Source organism: Colletotrichum karsti (genome assembly GCF_011947395.1).
Source record: "Colletotrichum karsti strain CkLH20 chromosome Unknown Scaffold30, whole genome shotgun sequence".
In the NCBI taxonomy this organism is placed as follows: Eukaryota; Fungi; Ascomycota; class Sordariomycetes; order Glomerellales; family Glomerellaceae; genus Colletotrichum; species Colletotrichum karsti.
In genome coordinates this window covers 186,117-205,984 of record NW_024065930.1, presented here as the reverse complement: position 1 = coordinate 205,984, position 19,868 = coordinate 186,117, and the positions used below count along the sequence as shown (strand labels likewise).

General features: G+C 53.8%; 7 protein-coding genes across 7 annotated transcripts; 4 read left to right on the top strand and 3 right to left on the bottom strand.

Moving 5' to 3' along the window:
* Positions 1-1,483: 1,483 nt before the first annotated feature.
* On the top strand, positions 1,484-3,672 carry CkaCkLH20_08783 (sulfate permease; the record flags this gene model as incomplete). Its single annotated transcript, XM_038891498.1, has 3 exons — positions 1,484-1,817; positions 1,874-2,772; positions 2,836-3,672. The coding sequence occupies 3 exons, from the start codon at positions 1,484-1,486 to the stop codon at positions 3,670-3,672; spliced, it is 2,070 nt and encodes a 689-aa protein (XP_038743134.1).
* A 277-nt stretch (positions 3,673-3,949) lies between these two features.
* CkaCkLH20_08782 (uncharacterized protein) lies at positions 3,950-4,776 on the bottom strand (the record flags this gene model as incomplete). Its single annotated transcript, XM_038891497.1, has 3 exons — positions 3,950-4,453; positions 4,512-4,586; positions 4,702-4,776. The coding sequence occupies 3 exons, from the start codon at positions 4,774-4,776 to the stop codon at positions 3,950-3,952; spliced, it is 654 nt and encodes a 217-aa protein (XP_038743133.1).
* A 2,682-nt stretch (positions 4,777-7,458) lies between these two features.
* CkaCkLH20_08781 (uncharacterized protein) lies at positions 7,459-8,785 on the bottom strand (the record flags this gene model as incomplete). Its single annotated transcript, XM_038891496.1, has 3 exons — positions 7,459-8,025; positions 8,084-8,191; positions 8,678-8,785. The coding sequence occupies 3 exons, from the start codon at positions 8,783-8,785 to the stop codon at positions 7,459-7,461; spliced, it is 783 nt and encodes a 260-aa protein (XP_038743132.1).
* A 1,089-nt stretch (positions 8,786-9,874) lies between these two features.
* Positions 9,875-10,334, top strand: CkaCkLH20_08780 (uncharacterized protein; the record flags this gene model as incomplete). The annotated part of the gene is made up of 3 exons (XM_038891495.1): positions 9,875-9,943; positions 10,011-10,139; positions 10,188-10,334. 3 exons carry the CDS (start codon positions 9,875-9,877, stop codon positions 10,332-10,334), a joined length of 345 nt encoding a protein of 114 aa, XP_038743131.1.
* A 3,434-nt stretch (positions 10,335-13,768) lies between these two features.
* Positions 13,769-14,604, top strand: CkaCkLH20_08779 (uncharacterized protein; the record flags this gene model as incomplete). Its single annotated transcript, XM_038891494.1, has 2 exons — positions 13,769-13,820; positions 13,910-14,604. 2 exons carry the CDS (start codon positions 13,769-13,771, stop codon positions 14,602-14,604), a joined length of 747 nt encoding a protein of 248 aa, XP_038743130.1.
* A 453-nt stretch (positions 14,605-15,057) lies between these two features.
* Positions 15,058-16,821, bottom strand: CkaCkLH20_08778 (diacylglycerol kinase catalytic domain-containing protein; the record flags this gene model as incomplete). Its single annotated transcript, XM_038891493.1, has 4 exons — positions 15,058-15,426; positions 15,475-16,490; positions 16,549-16,605; positions 16,662-16,821. The coding sequence occupies 4 exons, from the start codon at positions 16,819-16,821 to the stop codon at positions 15,058-15,060; spliced, it is 1,602 nt and encodes a 533-aa protein (XP_038743129.1).
* Positions 16,822-18,530: 1,709 nt separating this feature from the next.
* On the top strand, positions 18,531-19,784 carry CkaCkLH20_08777 (uncharacterized protein; the record flags this gene model as incomplete). Its single annotated transcript, XM_038891492.1, has 1 exon — positions 18,531-19,784. The coding sequence occupies one exon, from the start codon at positions 18,531-18,533 to the stop codon at positions 19,782-19,784; it is 1,254 nt and encodes a 417-aa protein (XP_038743128.1).
* Positions 19,785-19,868: the final 84 nt, after the last annotated feature.

Here is a 19,868-nt window from a genome sequence, read left to right as displayed (position 1 = left end):
GGGACTCTGGGTTGCCAGCCTTCGACTTCGGCCTTTCTCCCACGGTCTTTCGTTCTCTCATTCTGTTGCGCGGTGGCGGGCCCTTTTCCTCTGAGACACATCGGTCGCACAGATTCGATGTGCAACCGCCAAGACACCCTTCGGTGCTTTGATGAATTGCAGAACCACGAGGGAGCCAAGCAAACAGACTTGGCAGTCGTCTTAGCATTGCGGCTCTGGTGCGCCAAGGATGGGAGATTCTGCCCATAGAGAGTTTAATGACTACGTGCTCTCGTAGAAACGAAGAAATAAAGATGGGATTGTCAGGGTTTCCTGGTCTTAAGACACAGCGAATGAGGGTGCGAGAAGTCCGTTCTCAGCTGATGTGCGTGCTCTCTCCCTCTCCAAATCTGGCTTCCGTACCCTGCTGCGCCGTACGAATGAAGTGTGTGACTGCTCCCGAAATGTATGTACGAGTAGCGTATTCTTAGGACGTTCAAGTCCTCTTTCTCCAACTGGGTCCATCCAAAGAGGTTCGAATCCTGGCAACATGTGATCTGCAGCCCGTCTGTTTTGCCACGCCCTTGCTCTCCCGCTCCCTCTAGCCGTCGTCAGGATGTGCTGGTTTCAAATTGAGTTGGATAGGCATACTGCCGCATGCACTCCTTCAGACAGCGGTTCTTATTTTTGGAGGAGTGATGGACTTGCTGGAGTAGCAGCAATTGTCACCCTTCCCAGGGGCTTGCTGGATAACTGACTTGCCTATGCTCGCGGCGCGACTCCGCGCGAGGGGTCATTACCACCGCACGACGCCCATCCGGCCAAACTCCCACCAATGTGAACTACGAGATGCCCAAATGACCAAGCCGTGATGAACTGCATTAGACCCGGTCACGTCGGCATGTGAGGGGATACCGAATGTCGTCCGAAGGGGGGTACGGCAGTTCCTGCTTTCCTGGTGGTGGTGATGGTCGTCATGGTGGTGGTTGTACAGCTCCGTGATGTTGTAGCTGTCGTTGACGTGCGCTGCTCTTGGTGTGTTCTTGGCTCACACCTCCCAAGATCCTGACCCCTCACGCCCAACCCTCCTTCACGTCTGTATTGGTTACGATGTGCGCAGCGCGGACGACTTCGTCCAAGGTTCAGGTCGCTATCCCATGTGGTCTGTGTTGCAACGGGAGGACTTGCGCAGGCGGGCAGCTGCAATGCGCGGATCGGATGTGATGCATTCGAGCATAAAGAACGCCGCCATCAGCAACTGGGCGGGTCTGACTGGACTGTTGTTATCTCTGGACACCGTCAGAACATGAGTTGAAGAGGCTGGGAGTGGTGCCAGCAACGACTGAACGACCCCTTATTATGAGAAGACTATAATCATCTCAACTGCTGAAACGAATCTGTCTGTTCTCGTGTCAAACCACATCAGAAAACTCTTCCCTACTCTTTTGAGTCCTTTGGTCTTTTTCGTCTTTTGCGTGCTCTGACATATCAACACGTCGTCAAGATGGTCAACATCAAAGGAAAAATCGAAACCGTCAAGGGCGAGTTCGTGACGGACTCCAGTCTAAACCGGGCTCGAGACTTTGTTGTTCAAGGGGCTCCCAAACTCCCATCTGCTGCGGGTGTCTACCTTCTCGAAAAGGTTCCTATCGTCCAGTGGCTGCCGAGATACCAACCAAAATGGCTCATCACGGATTTCATCGCCGGCCTGACGGTGGGTGTCATGCTCATCCCGCAGTCCCTGGCATACGCCAAGATCGCAACTATTCCCATCGCCAACGGTCTCTACTCAAGTTGGCTGCCAGCCGCGTTCGCCGTGGTCATGGGCACTTCGAAAGGTTAGTCAAGAACTCTCTCCATGAAGTGATGAGTTTTGACATCGTGGAACACCTAGATCTTTCGACGGGTCCAACCTCCATTCTGGGTCTCTTAACAGCCGAAATCGTACACGACCTGAGCGAAGAGGGTTTTGACATCACCAAGATTGCCACATCCGTCTCCCTTTTCGTTGGAATCTACTCTCTAGTCATCGGTCTCTTCGGTCTCGGCTTCCTTCTCGACTACGTCTCCTTCCCCGTCCTCACAGGCTTCATCTCAGCCGCAGCTCTCGTCATTCTGTTCGGTCAAGTCGGATCTTTGGTTGGTCTGTCCAACGTGCCATCTGGGGTCTTCAACGTCATTGGCAACGTGCTCAGGCGTCTTCCCGACTGGGATGGTCCAACGTGTGGCGTCGGGCTGGGAACTCTCATCATCCTCATCTCTCTCGAGAAGGTCGGCAAGAAATGGGGCAAGAGACACTTCGCCATCAAGCTCGTCGCCAATTCCCGAGCAGTGATCGTTCTCGTTCTATTCACCCTGATCAGCTACCTCGTCAACCGCGGTCGCGATAAGGCCGACTACGCGTGGAAGGTCAGCCAAGTCAGTACGCACGGCATCACGAAGCCTTCCGTTCCCGAGACAAACCTCCTCTCCAAAGTCGCGACGAGAGCTGTTGCCCCTCTTGTTGCCAGTACGCTCGAGCATTTGGCTGTGGGTAAGGCTTTTGGAAGGAAGAACAACTACCAGATCGACCAAAGCCAGGAATTCAACTACCTCGGAGTAGTCAACATTGTCAACGGTTTCTTCAGCACAATGCCCGTCGGCGGTGCTATGTCTCGTACAGCCGTTGCATCTGAGTGTGGTGTCAAGAGTCCCCTCAATGGCTTGTTCACCGCCGGCTTTATCCTCCTGACACTTTACGTCCTTTCACCAGCACTGTACTGGCTCCCTTCCACGACTCTTTCCGCCATTATTGTAAGCATCCCCTCATCTTGAAAGCAGATCTTGAACAAAGAGCTAACCAGGCATCCTTCATAGATCATGGCAGTTATTCATCTTTTCGGCCCCTTGTCTCTGTTTTACCGCTTCTGGCGCATCTCCTTCGCCGACTTTGTCGCCTCCATGGTCTCATTTTGGGTCACCATCTTCGTCAGTGCCGAGATCGGAATCGGCGCCGCCGTCGCCTGGTCGATCGCGTGGACGATGCTGCGCTCGACATTCGTCAAGCCCAAGATCCATTCCAGCTCGGCCGAGATCACAAACTCTGTCCCTCAACCCATCACCCGGATCGTCGGCAGCAACAACGACCGCAACGAAGGCACCGAGAACCGTACCGAAAATGCCGGTATCTCCATCCCCGGCGACACCATCGTCGTCGACTTCAACGACGCCGTCTTCTTCCCCAACGCCGAGCGGGCCAAGATCGCGACCCTGGAGGCCATAAAGCTGGTGTACCCCCGCGTCGAGAGCAGTCTCAGCCAGGACGACCGCGAGAGGCACTGGAGCGTCGCGGCAGAGAAGCGGCTCGAGCGGTTGCGCGCGCAGCGGCAGCTTCGGCTCAAGGAGACGCCGCTTGCCGTTGTCGTTTGGGACTTCACCATGGTGCCGTTCATTGATACTTCTGGTATTCTGACGCTGAAGGAGCTCAAGGACGAGATTCGGATGCATTCTGGCAAGACGGTACAGATTCGCATGATTGGTATGTCGGACAAGGTGCGGAACAGGTTCTTGAGGGCCAAGTGGAAGCTGGTGGACTTGGAAGAGTGGCGGGAGGAGGATGCCGACTTGGTCTACCCATCCATGGAGACGGCTATTTGGGACCGCGATGGCGACTCGGGTGCGGATGCATCGAGTGAGAAGAAAGGCTTGGCTTGAGTGGCGGTGGTGTATCAACGAACGCGTTGAGGTGGTCTCAACGATCAGAACTTCGACCGGTTAGTCCCTTTCTTTCGATTCAGCCAGATACCTTAGTTTTATTAAGAATCATTTGTTTACTGCAAATACCATCACGTGTCGGACTTCTCTCAGACCAATGCCATGCTGCCTATGCTTAACGTGACTGACCATGCACAACCTGATACCACCGCAACTTTCCGGCGAGGAACTCGGTTTACGATTGTGGCTCCAATGCCCAGTACAATCATCCCCTGATTCAACGAAGAATAACCCAAGCCAGAACAGCGACGATAGCGACGAGAACAGCGATGATGCCCAGAAGCATTTGGTCAGACTGTTCCTGGCGAATGCGAGTTTTGTCCAACTCCTTCTGGTGCTCATCCTTGTCGCTCTTCAGCTGCTGAAGTTCCTTGTTCAAGCCAGCATTGTCGTTCTCAATCTTCGTGATGTAAGCCTTGCTATCGATCATCTCCTTGCGCAGCTCGTCGTTGGCAGCTCGGTGGCGACCGTCGACCACGTTGATCATCTCAGACGCCTGCTGCTTGGCCACAATGAGATCGCCGCGGATCTTCTTTGCGTTCTCATTGGCAGCGGCGCAGCTGGCCGTGACATTGTTGATACTCTTTGCCTGTCTCAGCTGGTACTTGAGAATCTCTCGGTGATTCTCCTTCCAGTGCTTGTTGTCTCGCTCGATTTGGGTCAAACGGTTCTCGATGCCTTTGTTGGCGAGGGCGGAAGAACCCGAGGCCACCTCATTGTTCTGGTATCCGGATGGTCAGCAGATTTGAAGTAGGTGGAATAAATCGGTTGGTGAATACCTCGTTGGAGGGCATGGAAGCAAGTAGATCGGACCGGGCGCTGGGCGCCAGGTGATTCTTCTGGGATGAAATGACCTGATTCTTGGTCATGTCAGTCGAATATCGCCGATAGATCGCATGCAGGCTCCGGTTGGGGAATAACGTCGCCCACGCGTACATCGGGCCTCTTGGATATTTTTGTCTTCCTTACCTGCGCAGCATCATTCTGGCTGGCGATTTCATCAGCGCCGCCTCGAACTGTTGCAGAGTTGTGCGAAGAAGCCATTGTGACTGTGAACCCGCAGAGTTTTGTCAGCGACGGAGGACGCGGTGATATGTAGGGATAGGAGGGCTTACCAGTGTAGATGTCGCGTCGCATCCAAGGCAGCTCGTAAAAGAAATCAGATGTCAAGAACAACTCAAGAATGAGATGAAGATTGGAGGGGAGGAAGAATTTTTAGACCGACCTACCAGATGGAAGGAGCCGGGCGAAAGTGAGGTGAATGGTGAATGGGAGTGAGGTGGACAAGCGAGAAAGCCTTCTACAGGAAGGAGCGCCAAAATCGCAGAATCTCAGGCAGTCAAAACAAGCGCAAGCCCGACATTGAGCTTCCTTGACATAGGTAATGTCACAAATCGATTCCAGCGTGGCCGTTAATCCGCATAAAAGGTAAATCAGAGGCTGCAATGCGGGCTCGGCCACGTAACACAGAGACAATTCGCTCTTCAGTAAAAGGCATTGGACATTGTAAAACATTAATTTGATGATTTATTAAGTCTATCTAAGTTTTGACGTGCCCACGAGAACGAATGAAGCACAAGGTCAGAAGTCTGTGGAGTGATGTTTGGGATGAGGGCAAGATCTTCACCCTGTCATCAATCGCGAGGGAAATAGAGAGATGTAAGAGCTCAGCGCTCGAATTCTGATTCTTCACCCAGTCAGCGGAAAGATCCACCGGTAAGCTACACTCGGAGTTCTCAAAGTGTACATCAAGTCATGCCCAGCATCTACGATGTCGTCGCCACGGTCCACACAGTGCCCCGCAAAGCGCACGAATTCTCGAAGTCTTGGGAGCCGACATACCATTCATCCAGGTAGCCTCACCTGTCAGAGTTATTGGCTATCCCAGTGAGTGTGGCAGTCGGAAGCATCCCAGACACACACTGAAGTGATTTCATCGAGGTCGCCCCACACGACCGCCCCCCGAAACGGAAGAGTAGGAGACGGCCCCGAGCTGTCAAGGGTGCGACGACGACAAAGAACCAGCTGGACCATCCCGGATTGTTGCCAATCGAGGGTCGACACCCTAACCCGACAAGATCTCCTTCCCTGAAGGGCGACGCCCCAACTCACAGTTGAGTGGTCCACCGGTCCAAATGGTTCTGGCAATCGCACATGCCTCAGGGTCGTGTCCCAAGCCAGATCTCCCGACGCGTCGATTTCTCAGGGTCCAGGTGGTAGACAGGCATGGGCATGACAAGACGTAAAGAAAAACGAGGCTGGGACAGGGCTTACCTCGGGATATGGATCGTGTGAAGCCGCAGCTTGGCCAGCGCCGGCTGGCTTGGTGCCGGAGACAGAGTCCATCGCGTTGTCTGTTTTGCGTTGTGTCAGTAGGAAAACTTCTGAACCGTTCTTTCTGTTGACGTACCGCTGTCTCGACGAGACCCGTTGTGGTGATGGTCAAGAGTGTGTTGGATGGAAGAGTGTGAGGTGGAAAGATTGTGAGGCGGGAAGAGTGTAGAAGGGAGGAAGGAACGCCAAGATCGAAGTGCGATGGGAGGGACAGGACTTTGAGGGAAAATATTTTTAGTGGAAAAAAAGTCTGGTTGGAAAAATGAGGTATAAGGGCAGGTAGAAGGACAGGTAGAAGGAGAGACGCAAAAGACCTGCGTAGGGCAAGTTGAACTTGGCGAGGTGAGGGTGGAGGAGGAGAGACGGTAGAGTGTGAGAAGAAGTATGGCGAGGAGAAAATCTTGTTGTGAGGAAGGGTGTGGAGGAAAGTTGGGAGGAGGGTGAGAGATTGGTGCGCAAGAAGAGGAGGTGGGAGGTGAGGGAAAAGAAGACAAGAAGACTTACCGGTCGAAGGCTGCAGGCGAAGAAGGGCAAGGTGAGGTAGCCGAGATCCCACGTACCGAGAGGGAAAAAGAGGGAAAAAATAAATATGGTCGGTCGGTCGAGAGGGAAAGGTTTTTCGGTGCGCTGGGCGAAATCTCGTTGAGGAAAGAACGCGGACGATGGCAGTGCGACGGGGAAACGAAGTTGAGAGACGCGCGAAGAGGGCTTCTGGTGTTCTGTCAGGTCGGCGATAGTAACAACGAAGTTTCTGGATCGTGATTTCCTTCAGCGTACTGCTGTCTGATGGGATACGTTGAAGAGATAGCTCGTGATCCGGTTTGGTGATGGTGATGGATGACGAGACGGAGACGATGAGAAGGAATATGTGAGGTTGAGAGGTCGGGAGGTGGAAACGGGAGGAAGTAGGCGCGAGGTCAACACCCGCGCAGCCCGACGAGAAAGGCGAGGTTTAAAAAAAAAAACAGAATCAGGTCCCCTTCGCTTAGCAAAAGGGAAAAAAATTGTTTTTGGGAAGAAGCTGGAAAAAGTGAAGTGCGCGGGCAAAGAAGGCAAGAGCAAAAGGCAGGCAGGGACGACCGCGCCCAGCCCCAACGTGGAACGCTGAGATGGTTCCCAAAGGGCCAAAGAACAGTCAGAAATAAGCCTCATATTCTCGGAAAAGCTCTCAAAACGCATACTGAGGTAATCACTTTCCGATACCGAGCTTATCGTACAGCCAACAAATTAAGAAGGTCACATCTGGATCTATTGGTGCAACTTTCGCATCTCATGATGTGTGCCATTGGCTATTGTACAGGATTTCCATGCCCAGAACCCGAAGGTAGTCTACATGATCGAATGTCCTGTGCCTTGCTTACTTCAATATTACCAAGACCAAGTTGATGATAGTTACATGAAAACAGTCAGAATCACAACCAGGAGCAGCGCAATGGCGACAAAGAAGATGACGAGGTCGCTTCTGATGTCTCCGCGGCTGGGGCTCTGATTGATGTGACCCTGCATCTTTCCCATGTGACCCTCCATCTCTCCCATGTGGCCCTCGATGGCTTCCGTCCGGTCCTCGAAACGGGCGGTGCTCTCCTTGAGCCTGTTGTCGACTTGATCATGGGTGACGAAGCATTGTCGGTAGCTCTCTTGGCTGCTCTGTTGGTAATCAAGGCGTCGATTAATTCCCAGAATCACAGCCTTGAGAGCCTTGATCTCCTCCTTCTGTTCAGCGTCTCGAATCTGACAGCCATCTCCCAAGGCATCGATGGAACGGCCCATCGCAAGGTTTCTGGTCTGAGCTTCGAGAGCTCGCTGGTTGGCCACATTCTGACCGACGTCCGTCTCATTCAGCTTCGTCTCAAGTCTGGTGAGGCGTCGGCGAAGGTCGCGAATGTCGGCGACGTGGTTCGTGGTATTGTTGACGGGTTGCTGAAGGCCTGATCCAGTGACAGTGTCGTCGTTATCGGCCTGTTTCCGGGTTAGGACTGCTGTGCGGAGAGGGTCGTCTGGATATGTGGTAACTCACCTGGTCGTCCTTTGTCCAGCTATCCTCGTCGTCGTAGATGCTCGAATCGAAGGCATCGTGGTCTTCCTGCTCGTTCTTCACCCAGTCAGCAGCCTTCCTACGAAGGTCCTACAGGTAAGCCACACTCGAAGTCCTCAATGTGCATCATCGGTGCTGTGCCCTGCATCTTTGCGGCATTCCCAGAACAAGACTCGTAAAGTGCGTGACCGCCGGAGGGATTTTCTCACAGCCTCTCCTATGCGGCCCAGCCCACGACATTACCCCGAAACAGGAGAGTGGGGATGCCTCAAGACACGCAACCTGGGGTTAGCAGGAGCGAGTCGGGAATGGAGTAAAATAACCAAGCTGGACCAACCCAGGTCTCCCGAGGGACCGAGGCGGGCGAGAGCTGTACATTGAAGGTGACACCCCAACCCATCAGACGGGAGGTTACAGACCAAATGGCCTTGGCGATCCCCCATGCCTCAACTTCCACAAGCTCCTGACCATCTCAACCCTCTTAGGGTCCAGCAAAAGCAAGACAGGCAGACCAGCGTTGATGATGCACAAGGAAAACGAGGCTGGGTACTCAAACAAAGTGAAATGCGGGCTTACCTGGTGAGGAGAAGGGGACTGAGACGTGTCGATGACGGCGCCGTTGGGAGTCTGGCTCGTCGGGAGAAGGCCCAGACCAGGGATCGGGGTCTTAGGTCCTTGATTCATGTTGGCTGAGATTCTTCGGGGCTGTAGAAGATGACCGGGTGTCAGCAAAACGGGTTGGCGGAGGAAGAAAGTAGGAATCAAGCGTCGAGGGAAGAGGGTTGAGGAGAAGATGCCGGTTCGGTGATGACTGGGCAAACAAAACAATACCCAAAGAGAAATCGAGATTGTGAAGAGGAAAGGAAGAGGTTTGCGCCTGAAGAGAAAATTCTTTCGCATTGCCAAAAAAAAAAATGCCTTGTGCGGGAGAAGCGCGCTGAGATGAAGGAAGAGGCAGCGTTGGGATCGGGGATAGGGTAGAGACGTGGTGGTAGTCGATGAGGCGGCCGAAACAGAAGGAGCCCACCAACAGAATCTTGAGCAGACGCAAATAGAGAGGCAAGATGGAAAAAAGGGAGGACGCGCAGGAGAGGTATTCGAAGCTTACCAGTGAGATCCAGAGCGATGAAGGAGGAAAGGAGAAGATGGCGAAGTAGGTCGCAAGTGGCCAGAGTAGGACGCGACTTATCGTCGTTGTTGTTGAGGTGAAAATGGTGAAGGAGACGGGAGTGGAGGGCAGGTAACGCGAGAGGAAGAAATCGGATGCCCAAGTGCGTGACTAGAGATCGAAGGGATCGGGAGTCCGTCTCTCCTTGAAAAGGTAAATTAGGCGAGCTAATATTGAGAGCAAAGTGAAAAACAAAAATTAAATCAAAGGTGCTTCTGGTGAATTAGACTTGATTGAGGCTGCAGTCCAAGAGGCAGGAGCGGGTGGTTTGGCCTGGGTCAGATGAATATTTCGGCTCCTTCCCTCGAGGTTGGCAAACAACTTCACCCTCAGTTCAGGTACGTACCCAACTTTGAATGAGGTGCTGACTTGTGCCATCCGTCTTCTTCTCTTCCATCTTTCCTCCAAGTCACACACAAACCCAACTCTTAATAATCACGACACCAAGTCTTCCATCGCGCATACAATACCTGCTATTACACCCTCTCGTCTGCCATCCATATCTTTGGTATGTTCATCTTTATTCAGTCCAACCGTCTGGTCTAGCTGCCGCTACAGACACGTGGACAAAGGCCCATCTAACAATGATTCCTCTTCAGGACACAATGAGACTGTTCAAGAGAACATCGAACAACAAGAAGGTTATGAGCACCTCTGCTGAGTATGACAAGGGCGTAAGTTACATTTCCGTCGAGCTTCAATGGGCCATCGCGCATAGTGCTAATAAATGAATTGATGCAGTGTACCACCGAGGAGATCACAGACTTCGTGATCCTCAACAACGACAATAACAACAACAACAAAAGCAGCAGCAGCCGCCAACTTCAACAGAGTGATATCAAGGCTCTCATGGCTTCGCATGAAGCTTTGGTCGCTGCTCTTTTGGAGAGACATCAATCCGAAATCTAAAAGATGCAGGATACTTACGAGGAGGAGCTTACTGCTATGGAGAAGGCCTTCAGCTACCAGATGAAGATCGTTGGAGAGTTTCATCTGGACCGCGAGATTGATCTGAACAACAATATCGCAACCTTGGAGGGCGGCAAGAGAACTGGAAAGGCTTAAGGACTTCATGGATGAAAGAATTTTCCAGGCTTTCCGAATATGGATGGGATGGTGATTCTGGCGGACTAGCCACCATGGGATGTTGAGAGCTAATTACCTAGCCAAATGGGCTTAGATGGTTCGGCTCATCTCAAAACGCTTCTTTTTGGTGCTTCCGTGTTGCGCAAATGTGACTATTCCGCCTGTTCCTGGCAGGCAGGTTCGGCACATTGATTCTGATACTTTTACTTCGACCTCGAGGATGCAGCAAGGCTTTTTTCAGCTGCCAATGAGTGCTCGATGGCTACTCTCATAGAACACCACTATGCTGACGTCCAGCTCATCGAGGCCATTCGTAAGGAGGAGCGAGCTACTGTCGAGCTACTGTCGAGAAAGTCGCTGCGTACCAGATGAACATGATCGGAGAGTTCAATTTGGACCGGGAGACAGAGCTGAACTCGAAGATTGCATTTTTGGAGGGCTCGAAGAAGGCCGGAAATGCCTAAGAGGGGGTAATGAGAGCGGGTGGTACTTTGCGGGTTTGTAGATAAGATCTCATCCTCAGCATAATGGAAATCCGGTGCGCAAAAGCAAGATGATACAAAAAGTTTTCGAGGCAAGGCTTGTCTGAAACTTTTGCTGTTTTCATGATTCTTTGCTTACAAGTCGCAATGTTTTTGCCGGATTCCCCTATCTGCCGAGGGGCAGAAAGTTGATCTTGGTAACGTTACTGATGTGCCCCGGATTTGTCGAGGCTTTAGACGGTTTCACCTGGAGGCTGGCTCCTTCTGGCCATTCAGGCGATTAAGGCCAAAGGCATCGAGCTTGCCGCTCTGAAGGCCCAGAAGAAGTTCGACAAAGTCGTGCCGAGATCTTGAGGTGTTTTCATGCAACCGTATAAAGCCCCGGAAGCAGCAGAGAGCCTGGTGGGTAGCGGTGGCCAGCTAGACCGTGACGGCTCATGTGGTCAATTTGTGCCAAGCACGCCATCCCATGCTAGCATTAGAGAAATCGAACCAAACACTGAGGTTCTTGACGTGATACTAGGTGAGTTGGAGAATGAAACCTTTGACGTTGTCTCTTGCCCGCTCGGTTTTGACTCGTCATGGGCCCGACCCGCACGGCAGAAGTCTCCGCGTCGTATACGCCTTCTTTCTGGGCTGTTTCCTTTCGTGACCGGTATCGGTAGCTTTATCGAGGAACCGGCATTGTTAACCTTCTGCCTACTTTTTCAAGGGATATTGGACCTCGGGTTTGGCGATCTCGGCAAGCCTCGCGACTGTGTGATAAACCCTCGCAATGTCTTCAAGTACGTTATTTTGGTTGGCCGCGTTTGCGGGCTGTGTTGTAGTGAAGTTGTGATCGAACTTGTTCCGAAGGTCTCGCATGGAATGCTCACGGGCGTTCTTGACGTATGGGGCCTGCCGGGAATTGATGCTTTTGGCCGCCTTGGTAACCCCGACTTTTGTTGATAATCAGAAGATGATGTTATTTCTTCGTATGTTTCTCTTCTTCGTTGTTGCCTCCTTCTACGCGGTCTCCTCGCAGCGCACTCTAATCCCTCATTCAAGCAATTGTAGCTCTGTAGTGGTCGCGATTCTTCTTCGAAAGCCATGAAAGAATCTTCCGCTTGCTGACTAATAAGTTCATCATTGGCGAGACCGTCTCACCAGAGCATTCGAACGTCCTCAAGAACAACTCGAATCAAAAGGACATAATGGCCACCCAAGATGAAACCCTCAGGCTCTTGTTTTGCACTGCCTTGTGTAATTCGAATCCACAGGACGGTGAAGCGTAACTCCAAAGCAGTTGCAATGACCTCGATGTACTGAAGAAGCCAGCGGGCAGTAGTCTGCTTCGCCGGCGCAAGCTCCTCTCCGAATATAGAGACCGCCTCGGTAGTCTTGCCGACAACGTCGTCTTGATCGTCATCGCAGCATCTTCTTAGCGCTCTGCCTTAAGGGGACGGCAGAATCGTTGAGGATGACTAGGCATTAAGGGCTCGGGGCAGTGAGAGTCTTTTAAACACCACAACTGGTCATCTTAGGATAGAAACAGGCTTTGATGGCTGTTTGAATTGTAGTGGTGATGATTTGGGCTTCATACAGGTGATGAAATTACTGTCAAGTAGCTGGCGAGAACCCATTGATGTTCCCAGTAGCCCCGCTGCACTAGGTGGATATGGATATCTTAGATTCAAGGCAAAGGGACGCGAGGGGACACATTATAGTAGACCATCACGAACGATTCGCGCGAGTGTATTCGCGTCGGGTCATTCAGAGATTTGGCTCAAACCGTCCCAACGCGGATAGCAGCCGGAAGAGATAAAAGCAAGCGGAAACAGTAAACCCGCACGAGGGATGAAGGGAAGACGAAGATTAAATCAAACCATTGTCGACCGAAGTGGACAGGACTAGATGCGGTGGGCTTTGATGAGAGGCCTGGAGGAGGCCCCATGATGGGTGCTCCATGTTAAGCTTGCTGATCTTGTGATTTTCTCTATGGCTGAATGGAGGGTAGATCTTTATAGAAGACGAGAGCACATATTATACTTCTCAAGTTTTAGTTCATGAAGGCTATGACGACTTCACCATGGTAAAGCCTGGAATGATAGTTTTGGTTACGTGCAAATCACAGGCAACCAGAAGGCAACCAAGCCGCCACCTTCCAATAAAGACTTACAAACGCCCAACACTTTTTACAGTGTTACTTCCAAGGAAACTAAACTCTCTGGCCTTTGCAAAACAAACCCTCTTTGAAGAAAAAGTCTGTTATCAATCTACTCGACTTGATTGCTGTCCACAAACGGGAAGAATCTGATTGTGTTGTCCTTTCTAACCTGAGCTTAGAGTCTTGAATGACTGTTGTCTTGTAATCCACTTTAATTTTTGTTGTACTGAGAGGGAACCCGATTGTCGCAATTGGCATATCATAAAGCCCAAAATAATGTCAACAGGAGCCCTTGTCACCATGTCTTTGCCTGCAGGTGGGAAAACGCACAATGGGTTTGTATGTACTAGATCCCAGAAGACGAAACACATGACATCTTTCCAGGCTCCTCAAAACAGAAAAGCCCAACATCGCTTGCAAATTTGAAGTATGTGCTGTTCCCAAAGACGTTGATTCAGAGCTATGAAGACAGGTAGTCGGGCCCGACAGGCGCCAAGCCGGAGCCGAAGTGGATGCACCGGGCGCGAAACGGGACCCGCTCACCCCAGCCGGCGCCCAGACCCAGAATTCCAGGCGGTGACCCGATTAGGTACCCCTGCCATTTCACACCGAGGATCGGCGGGGCAGTTTTTCTCGGTGAACAATAATTTTATTTTCCCATCCCGCCCAGCGCAGAGCAGAGCAGCCTCTCCGCCGTCACCCAGAGAAGTTGTACCAAGCGATCATACGCCCAACACCAACCCACGCCCTCAGATTGAGCAGGACATGCTCAAACCCCAAACACGATGGCGTCCCACGAACAAAACATGCCATTCATAAAAAACCTGGCCTCAAGCGGTTCGTCCTCCTTCTCCCCGTCGCAAAGACAATCTCAACGCGCACAAGCAGGAAACAAACAGAACTAACTCTTCACCCGAAAAAAACAGACCGCAAGCTCCGAACCCAGGCCCTGACCTCCCTCCAGACCTTCCTCGGCTCCCACCGCTCCCTCGCCCGCCTCGACGCCCTCAAGCTCTGGAAGGGCCTCTTCTACGCCATGTGGATGTGCGACCGCCCGATCCCCCAGCAGAACCTCGCCTCCGAGCTCGCGGGCCTGACGGCCTGCCTCAAGAACGACGACGTCCCCGCCTGGCTCTCCGCCTTCTGGGAGACCATGTCGCGGCAGTGGACCGACATCGACGTCCTGCGCATGGAGAAGTTCCTGCTGCTCGTGCGCCGGACCTTCGCGTCCGGCCTGGCCTGGGTCAAGGAGGGCAAGTACGCCGAGGCCCGCGTCGCGGCGCTCGAGGGCGTCTTGAGCGAGTGGCCCTTCGAGGTCGAGGGCGACCTGCGCAAGGTGCCCATCGGGCTGCGCCTTCACGGGGTGGACATCTGGGTCGACGAGCTCGAGAGGGCGGATATTATCAAGGATGACGCGGAGGAGAAGGCTGTCGCGTTCGCGAAGAGGGTTAGCAAGCTCGTCGAGCCTCTCAAGCGGTCGCCGGTCAAGACCGTGCGCGTCAAGGCCGTGGATTCGCTCGAGGACGAGAGGCTGCCGTGGGTTGAGGAGAAGGTGGAGGAGAAGGAGGCCGATAGTATGGATGAGGACGACGACGAATGGGGCGGCTTCGGCGATGATTGAGGGGGGTTCTGACGTTCTGCCTCGGTTTGTCTTTGCATCGGATGGTGAACACGGCGTTTTTTTGGGTCTAGAAAGGGAGGCGGCTAAAAAGATCACACTTGTCATGATTTATCGGAACTGCTTCAAGAGGACGGCGGAACCGAAGAAGGAAAGCAATTATATGTGCTTGACGACGCTATTCTATAGTATACATTGATATCCAATGGCTCGCTTTGCCGGCCAGGCCTGACTCGGTCCGGCGACGGTTACGCTTGTTCCCATCTTGGTCTATCTGGGTATCTCGACTTTTTGAAAACACTACTCTGCCGCTGTTTTCTCCTGATGTCTCCCAACATTACCACTGCCCCTCCCGTTGACGAGTTTACCTCGTCATGTGTTTCAACGTGAAGGTCCCCGCCATGCCGCACAGGCTACTCCCATCATACCCTCTACTAATGAAACTCCTTTGACGACCTAGGCCATGATTCTGTTACCAATCGTTATTTTGTCCCAGTTCATGGGTCCCGCAGCCTCGTATCCGCCGCGCTTCGAGATAACCCTGCCGAGACTCTTGTGAATCTCGGCCTGGAATGGCTCAAACGGCACCTTCTCACCGTCGATGCTGATGTAGCCGTCTTCTTGATCGCGCGGGATTATGCGGTATGCCGTGACTTTCTTGTATGATACGAGTGGGTTGTCGAAGAATTTGCCATTCTCGACGGACAACAGCATATTCAGCTGAGAGCTGACCGACACGTCGCCATCAATTAAGACGAGGTCCATGAGACCGTCATTCGCGAACGCTGCCGAGAAGAAATTGGCGTCGGCTGCCATGTATGCCATCTGAAGCGTGTCAGTAAATCCATCTGCTAGTGAAGGTAGCAAACTCACATTGCCGCAGTAAAAGTTGCCCAGCGTGTTGTGGGGAATGAGCTCCCAGCCCTCTGGCAGATCATCGTTGATTGTGCCGTACTTGAGCGGCGGTAGACCTCGCGTCTCGGCTTGGCTCGATCCCGGCTCCGCGGATTCCGGCTTAGGGGCCTCCGCAAACCCAAGATTTGTTGCTGACGCGGCACTCATCATCCGCTTGTAGTGCTCCTTGACCTCTTGCTTGTCCTCGATTTCCACCTTGGCGGCAATGTCGCAGGGATAGCACTTCTTCTGGAAGATTCGCTGCAAGAAGCCCACCGTGAAGCGCGCACCGCCCATCCAGCGCATATGCTCCGTTGCCAAGTCGCTCTCGGCGACTACACCGAGCGCCTGGCTGAGGAAGCTCAGCGTCCGCCTGTCTCCTTGTGTGATGCTGACCAGGTCTAGCGCGGTCTCGACTCCCTTGATGATGGCGAGCGCAGCCAATGAGGGTCTAAAGGTGCCGTAGAGATTGCAGCTCATTGCGTTGCCGGATCCGCAGGGGATGTGCGACACGGCAATCTTCTGCAGCGCGCTGAACGCATCGGGGCGATTGCCCAGCCCATTGAAGACCTCATACGCCAGGCCATCGCCAGAGCAAGTAACAATGGTGTCGAAGGCGTCCACATCCAGCTCTTGCGACAGCTCCACTGCCTGTCCCGAGTACGTCGTGAGGGTCACGTCGATTGGCATTCGCGCCGCCTTGAAAAGGGGCTCGCAGTCCACGCGCCACTTTCTCTCCGCGCCTCCTGGGCCCGCGTGGGGATTCACCAGAACCTTGGCCCTCTTGCATCGTTTCGCCGGTCCATAGGCCTTCGTCAAGAGGGTGTCTGCCCATGTTCTAACATCCGCGGTGTCGGCATCGGCGATCGTGAAGTTCCATTGCGCGGCCTGGACTCTATGCTTGGCGACGTACTTGGCGTAGTCAATCGTGAGTCTTTGGTCGGCGAGCTCAACCCAGAGGACGTTGTACAGGGGGACGCTGGATGTTACTGGTGCTGCGTCGGCGAGCGGTGTTAGCGAGGAGAGGGAGAAAGCGCAGAGACCCGGACTAACCTGACGTTCCAAAGCCAGCGAAGCTGCAGGTACGACTGGCTTTCTTTGCTGTAGGATCTGGGGAGAGTCAGCGTCCTAGGCGCATCACGAGAGCTCCAAGCCGAATAACACACCATTCAATAGGAGGTTCTCTGGCGTCAAAGTCAAAGACTTGTTGCCGTCAACTTTGATCGTTTCCGGCAGGCCGCCTCGCGATGCAGGCTTGCCGTATGACTGAGACGACTCGGAAATGGATTCGGGCATTGTTAGGGGGCTGTTTTGGACGTTGGCCATGGTGGGATCTCGACGGGCTCCGCGGAGCGCAATTCACATGCTACTGCGAACCAGGGGCGCAGGCGCAATACGGGGATCTCGGGAGGGTTCGAGCGATTCGGGGGTGACGAGAATCTTTCGTGTGTATTTCTAGAAGCTGATGGACTCGGGACTCGAGAGACGTAGGCAGACAAGAAGAGTAAGGAGAAGGGAGGAGAATAATGGTGGGATAATTTGGGAGGAGGCGAGAGGAATCAATGCTAGCAGCAACGAGACATTGTCAGTTATCGATTTTTTTTTTCAGGTCTTTGTCTGTCTTTGTGAGGAGGCCCTTGCTTCCGGTATTGTCACTTGTCTCGTCTGCTACCGTTGATGTCGCGCCGTTCGCCGTCGCTTCTGCTTTCTCGGAGCATGAATGCCAGGGAAGAAATGCGAAGCAAGAACGGCAGGTTCGGGGAGGACGTGGAGATGAGAAGAAGGGCACGGGGATGAGGGAGCAGCAGGTCAGAAGGAGCAGGTCCCGAGGCATCGTGTCGTGGACGTGGAAGACGCCAGTCTTTCTTGGGCCTGGTCTGCGCCTGTAGAATGGAACGGTGGCACGGGCGGATGAATCGGAGATTGTAACGCGGACTGCAGCGGAGCAGTAGGCAGGAACCTGGCGCGTCAGCGAAATGTAGGTGCAGTGTCATGTACCTCGCTACTACCCAGCCGGCAGAGTGGCTTTGATAGCATTGGACAGCTGCGATAAGCACTGACATGGCACGTCCTGCAGCGCCTAATGCGAGGGGCCCGCGGTGTCCGGGCGCTTGCAGCACCGCGACGGGATGCGAGAGAAGCCTGCACCTCTGCATTCTGCTCCTGGGACTTGATGGTGTTTTGTGCGGAAATCCTCTTCGTCGACTGTAAGCGTCACGAAATGCACAAACAGACCCAAAACCTCCAGATAACCTCAATCCAGGAGCAGAAGAGTTTGTTCCTTTCAGGCTGGTGAGATGTCTAATATGGTGTGATGTTGGTGGTGTGAGTAAGCCTGCAAGGCACCGGACGGCAGAGCGGGAATGAGACTCAATGAGGAGGGACTATTGATGCCATTTCTACCGGCTGCGAATCGCCTACCTTACCAAGTTACGGATGCTTCAGGTGCGTATAACATAAGAGGCAGTGTCTCCGACGGTGAGGTTTCTTCTGATGTGACCATGAGTAATATGAGACAAACAGACCAAGGCTGCGCTGCATAATTAGCTGGTGGAAAGTAAGTTGGGAATATCAACAAAGCCTTGGACAGAAGGAAGAAACAATGCAACTCAAATAGCAAATAGAACAACAGACGAAAGAAACATCCAACGGCGAACGTGGAATTCGGCGCCTGCCACCGTTGATCGCCCAAATGCGGGAGCGGAGATTCCCTAACCGGAGAGGTCCCACTGCCTCCGCACCCAATCATGCCGCCCCGTGCCGTCTAAATCTGGTAATAATTGACCAATCAGCTGTGGGCCGCACCGCCAACCCGCAAGGTACCCGGTCTGGTTATCGGGACTCAATGTCATTAATCTCATATTCATCGATACATCGACTTTGACTCACAACAACTACATCTCACAGAATTTCGGTGACTCAGTACCTTCGAGACTTATACTACATCGCGCCAATCGATCCTTCCAAGACACTCCGACGTTCACTCACATCTTCAATCCTCATCCGCCCAAAAAAAGACAAGAGGCCCGCCCGCAATGGCCTCCTCTCAACCTCCTCCAGTCGCGGGGTCCGACGACACTTCACTCCCCCTCATCGACATCAAGCCCCTCCTCAAGAAACTCTGGCCCGTCCCGGACGGCGGCCTCGCCGTCACCCCGGACGAGATCGCCGAGGCCATCTCCAAATTCTTCACCCACCAGGTCTCCGACGCCCAGGCCGCCTCCCTCCTCATCTCCCTGCACTTCACCAACCTCGACCGCCGCGCCGACGTGATGGCCCGCTCCGCCCACGTCATGCGCCTCGCGGCCGCAAAGGTCGACTTCGACCACCTCTCGCAGGTCGTCCGCTCCAAGAACCTCGCCGAGGGCGCCTACGCCGGCGGCCTCTGCGACATCGTCGGCACCGGCGGCGACGCCCACAACACCTTCAACATCAGCACCACCGCCAGCATCCTCGCCTCGTCGCTGCTGCTCGTCGCGAAACACGGCAACCGCGCGAGCACCTCCAAGTCCGGCTCCGCCGACCTCGTCAACAACATGAAGCCCCGCCCGCCCGTCCTCATGGCCGTGTCCCCGGAGACCATCTCCAAGGTGTACTCGGCGACCAACTACGGCTTCCTGTTCGCGCCCGTCTTCCACCCGGGGATGCGCTACGTCGCGCCCATCCGCAAGGAGCTGCCCTGGAGGACGATCTTCAACCTGCTGGGTCCGCTGGCGAATCCCGTGGAGGACATCCTCGAGGCTCGTGTGATCGGCGTGGCTAGGAAAGAGCTCGGTCCCGTGTTCCTGGAGGCGCTCCGCATCGGCGGCTCCAAGAAGGCCATGATCATCTGCGGCGAGGAGGAGCTCGACGAGGTGAGCTGCGCGGGGCCGACGCTGGTCTGGAGACTCAGCGAGGCGGCGGACGGCGAGATTGTGCAGGATCACTTCAAGGTGCAGCCCAGCGACTTCGGTCTCCAGACACACGCCCTGGACACCGTTTCCCCTGGAAAGGAGCCCGCGGAGAACGCCGAGATTCTGAGGAGATTACTGAGCGGCGAGATGGCAGACGACGACCCCATCCTGGAGTTCGTGCTGTTGAACACGGCCGCTCTGTTCGTGGCGTCGGGCATCTGCGAGGCGGAGACGAGTAACATGGGCCCTGGCGACGATGGCAAGGTCATTACGGAGCGGGGCCCCGGTGGAGGACGCTGGAAGGAGGGCGTACGGAGGGCGCGCTGGGCTGTCAAGAGCGGCAAGGCGCTGGAGCAGTGGACTTCGTTTGTCGATATCACGAACAGCTTCCAGTAGAACGTGTACGATGAAGCGTTTCTCTGATCATCTGCCTTATTTGGGTGTACATAATTGAGCGTCGGGGCAGATGGAACAAACGGG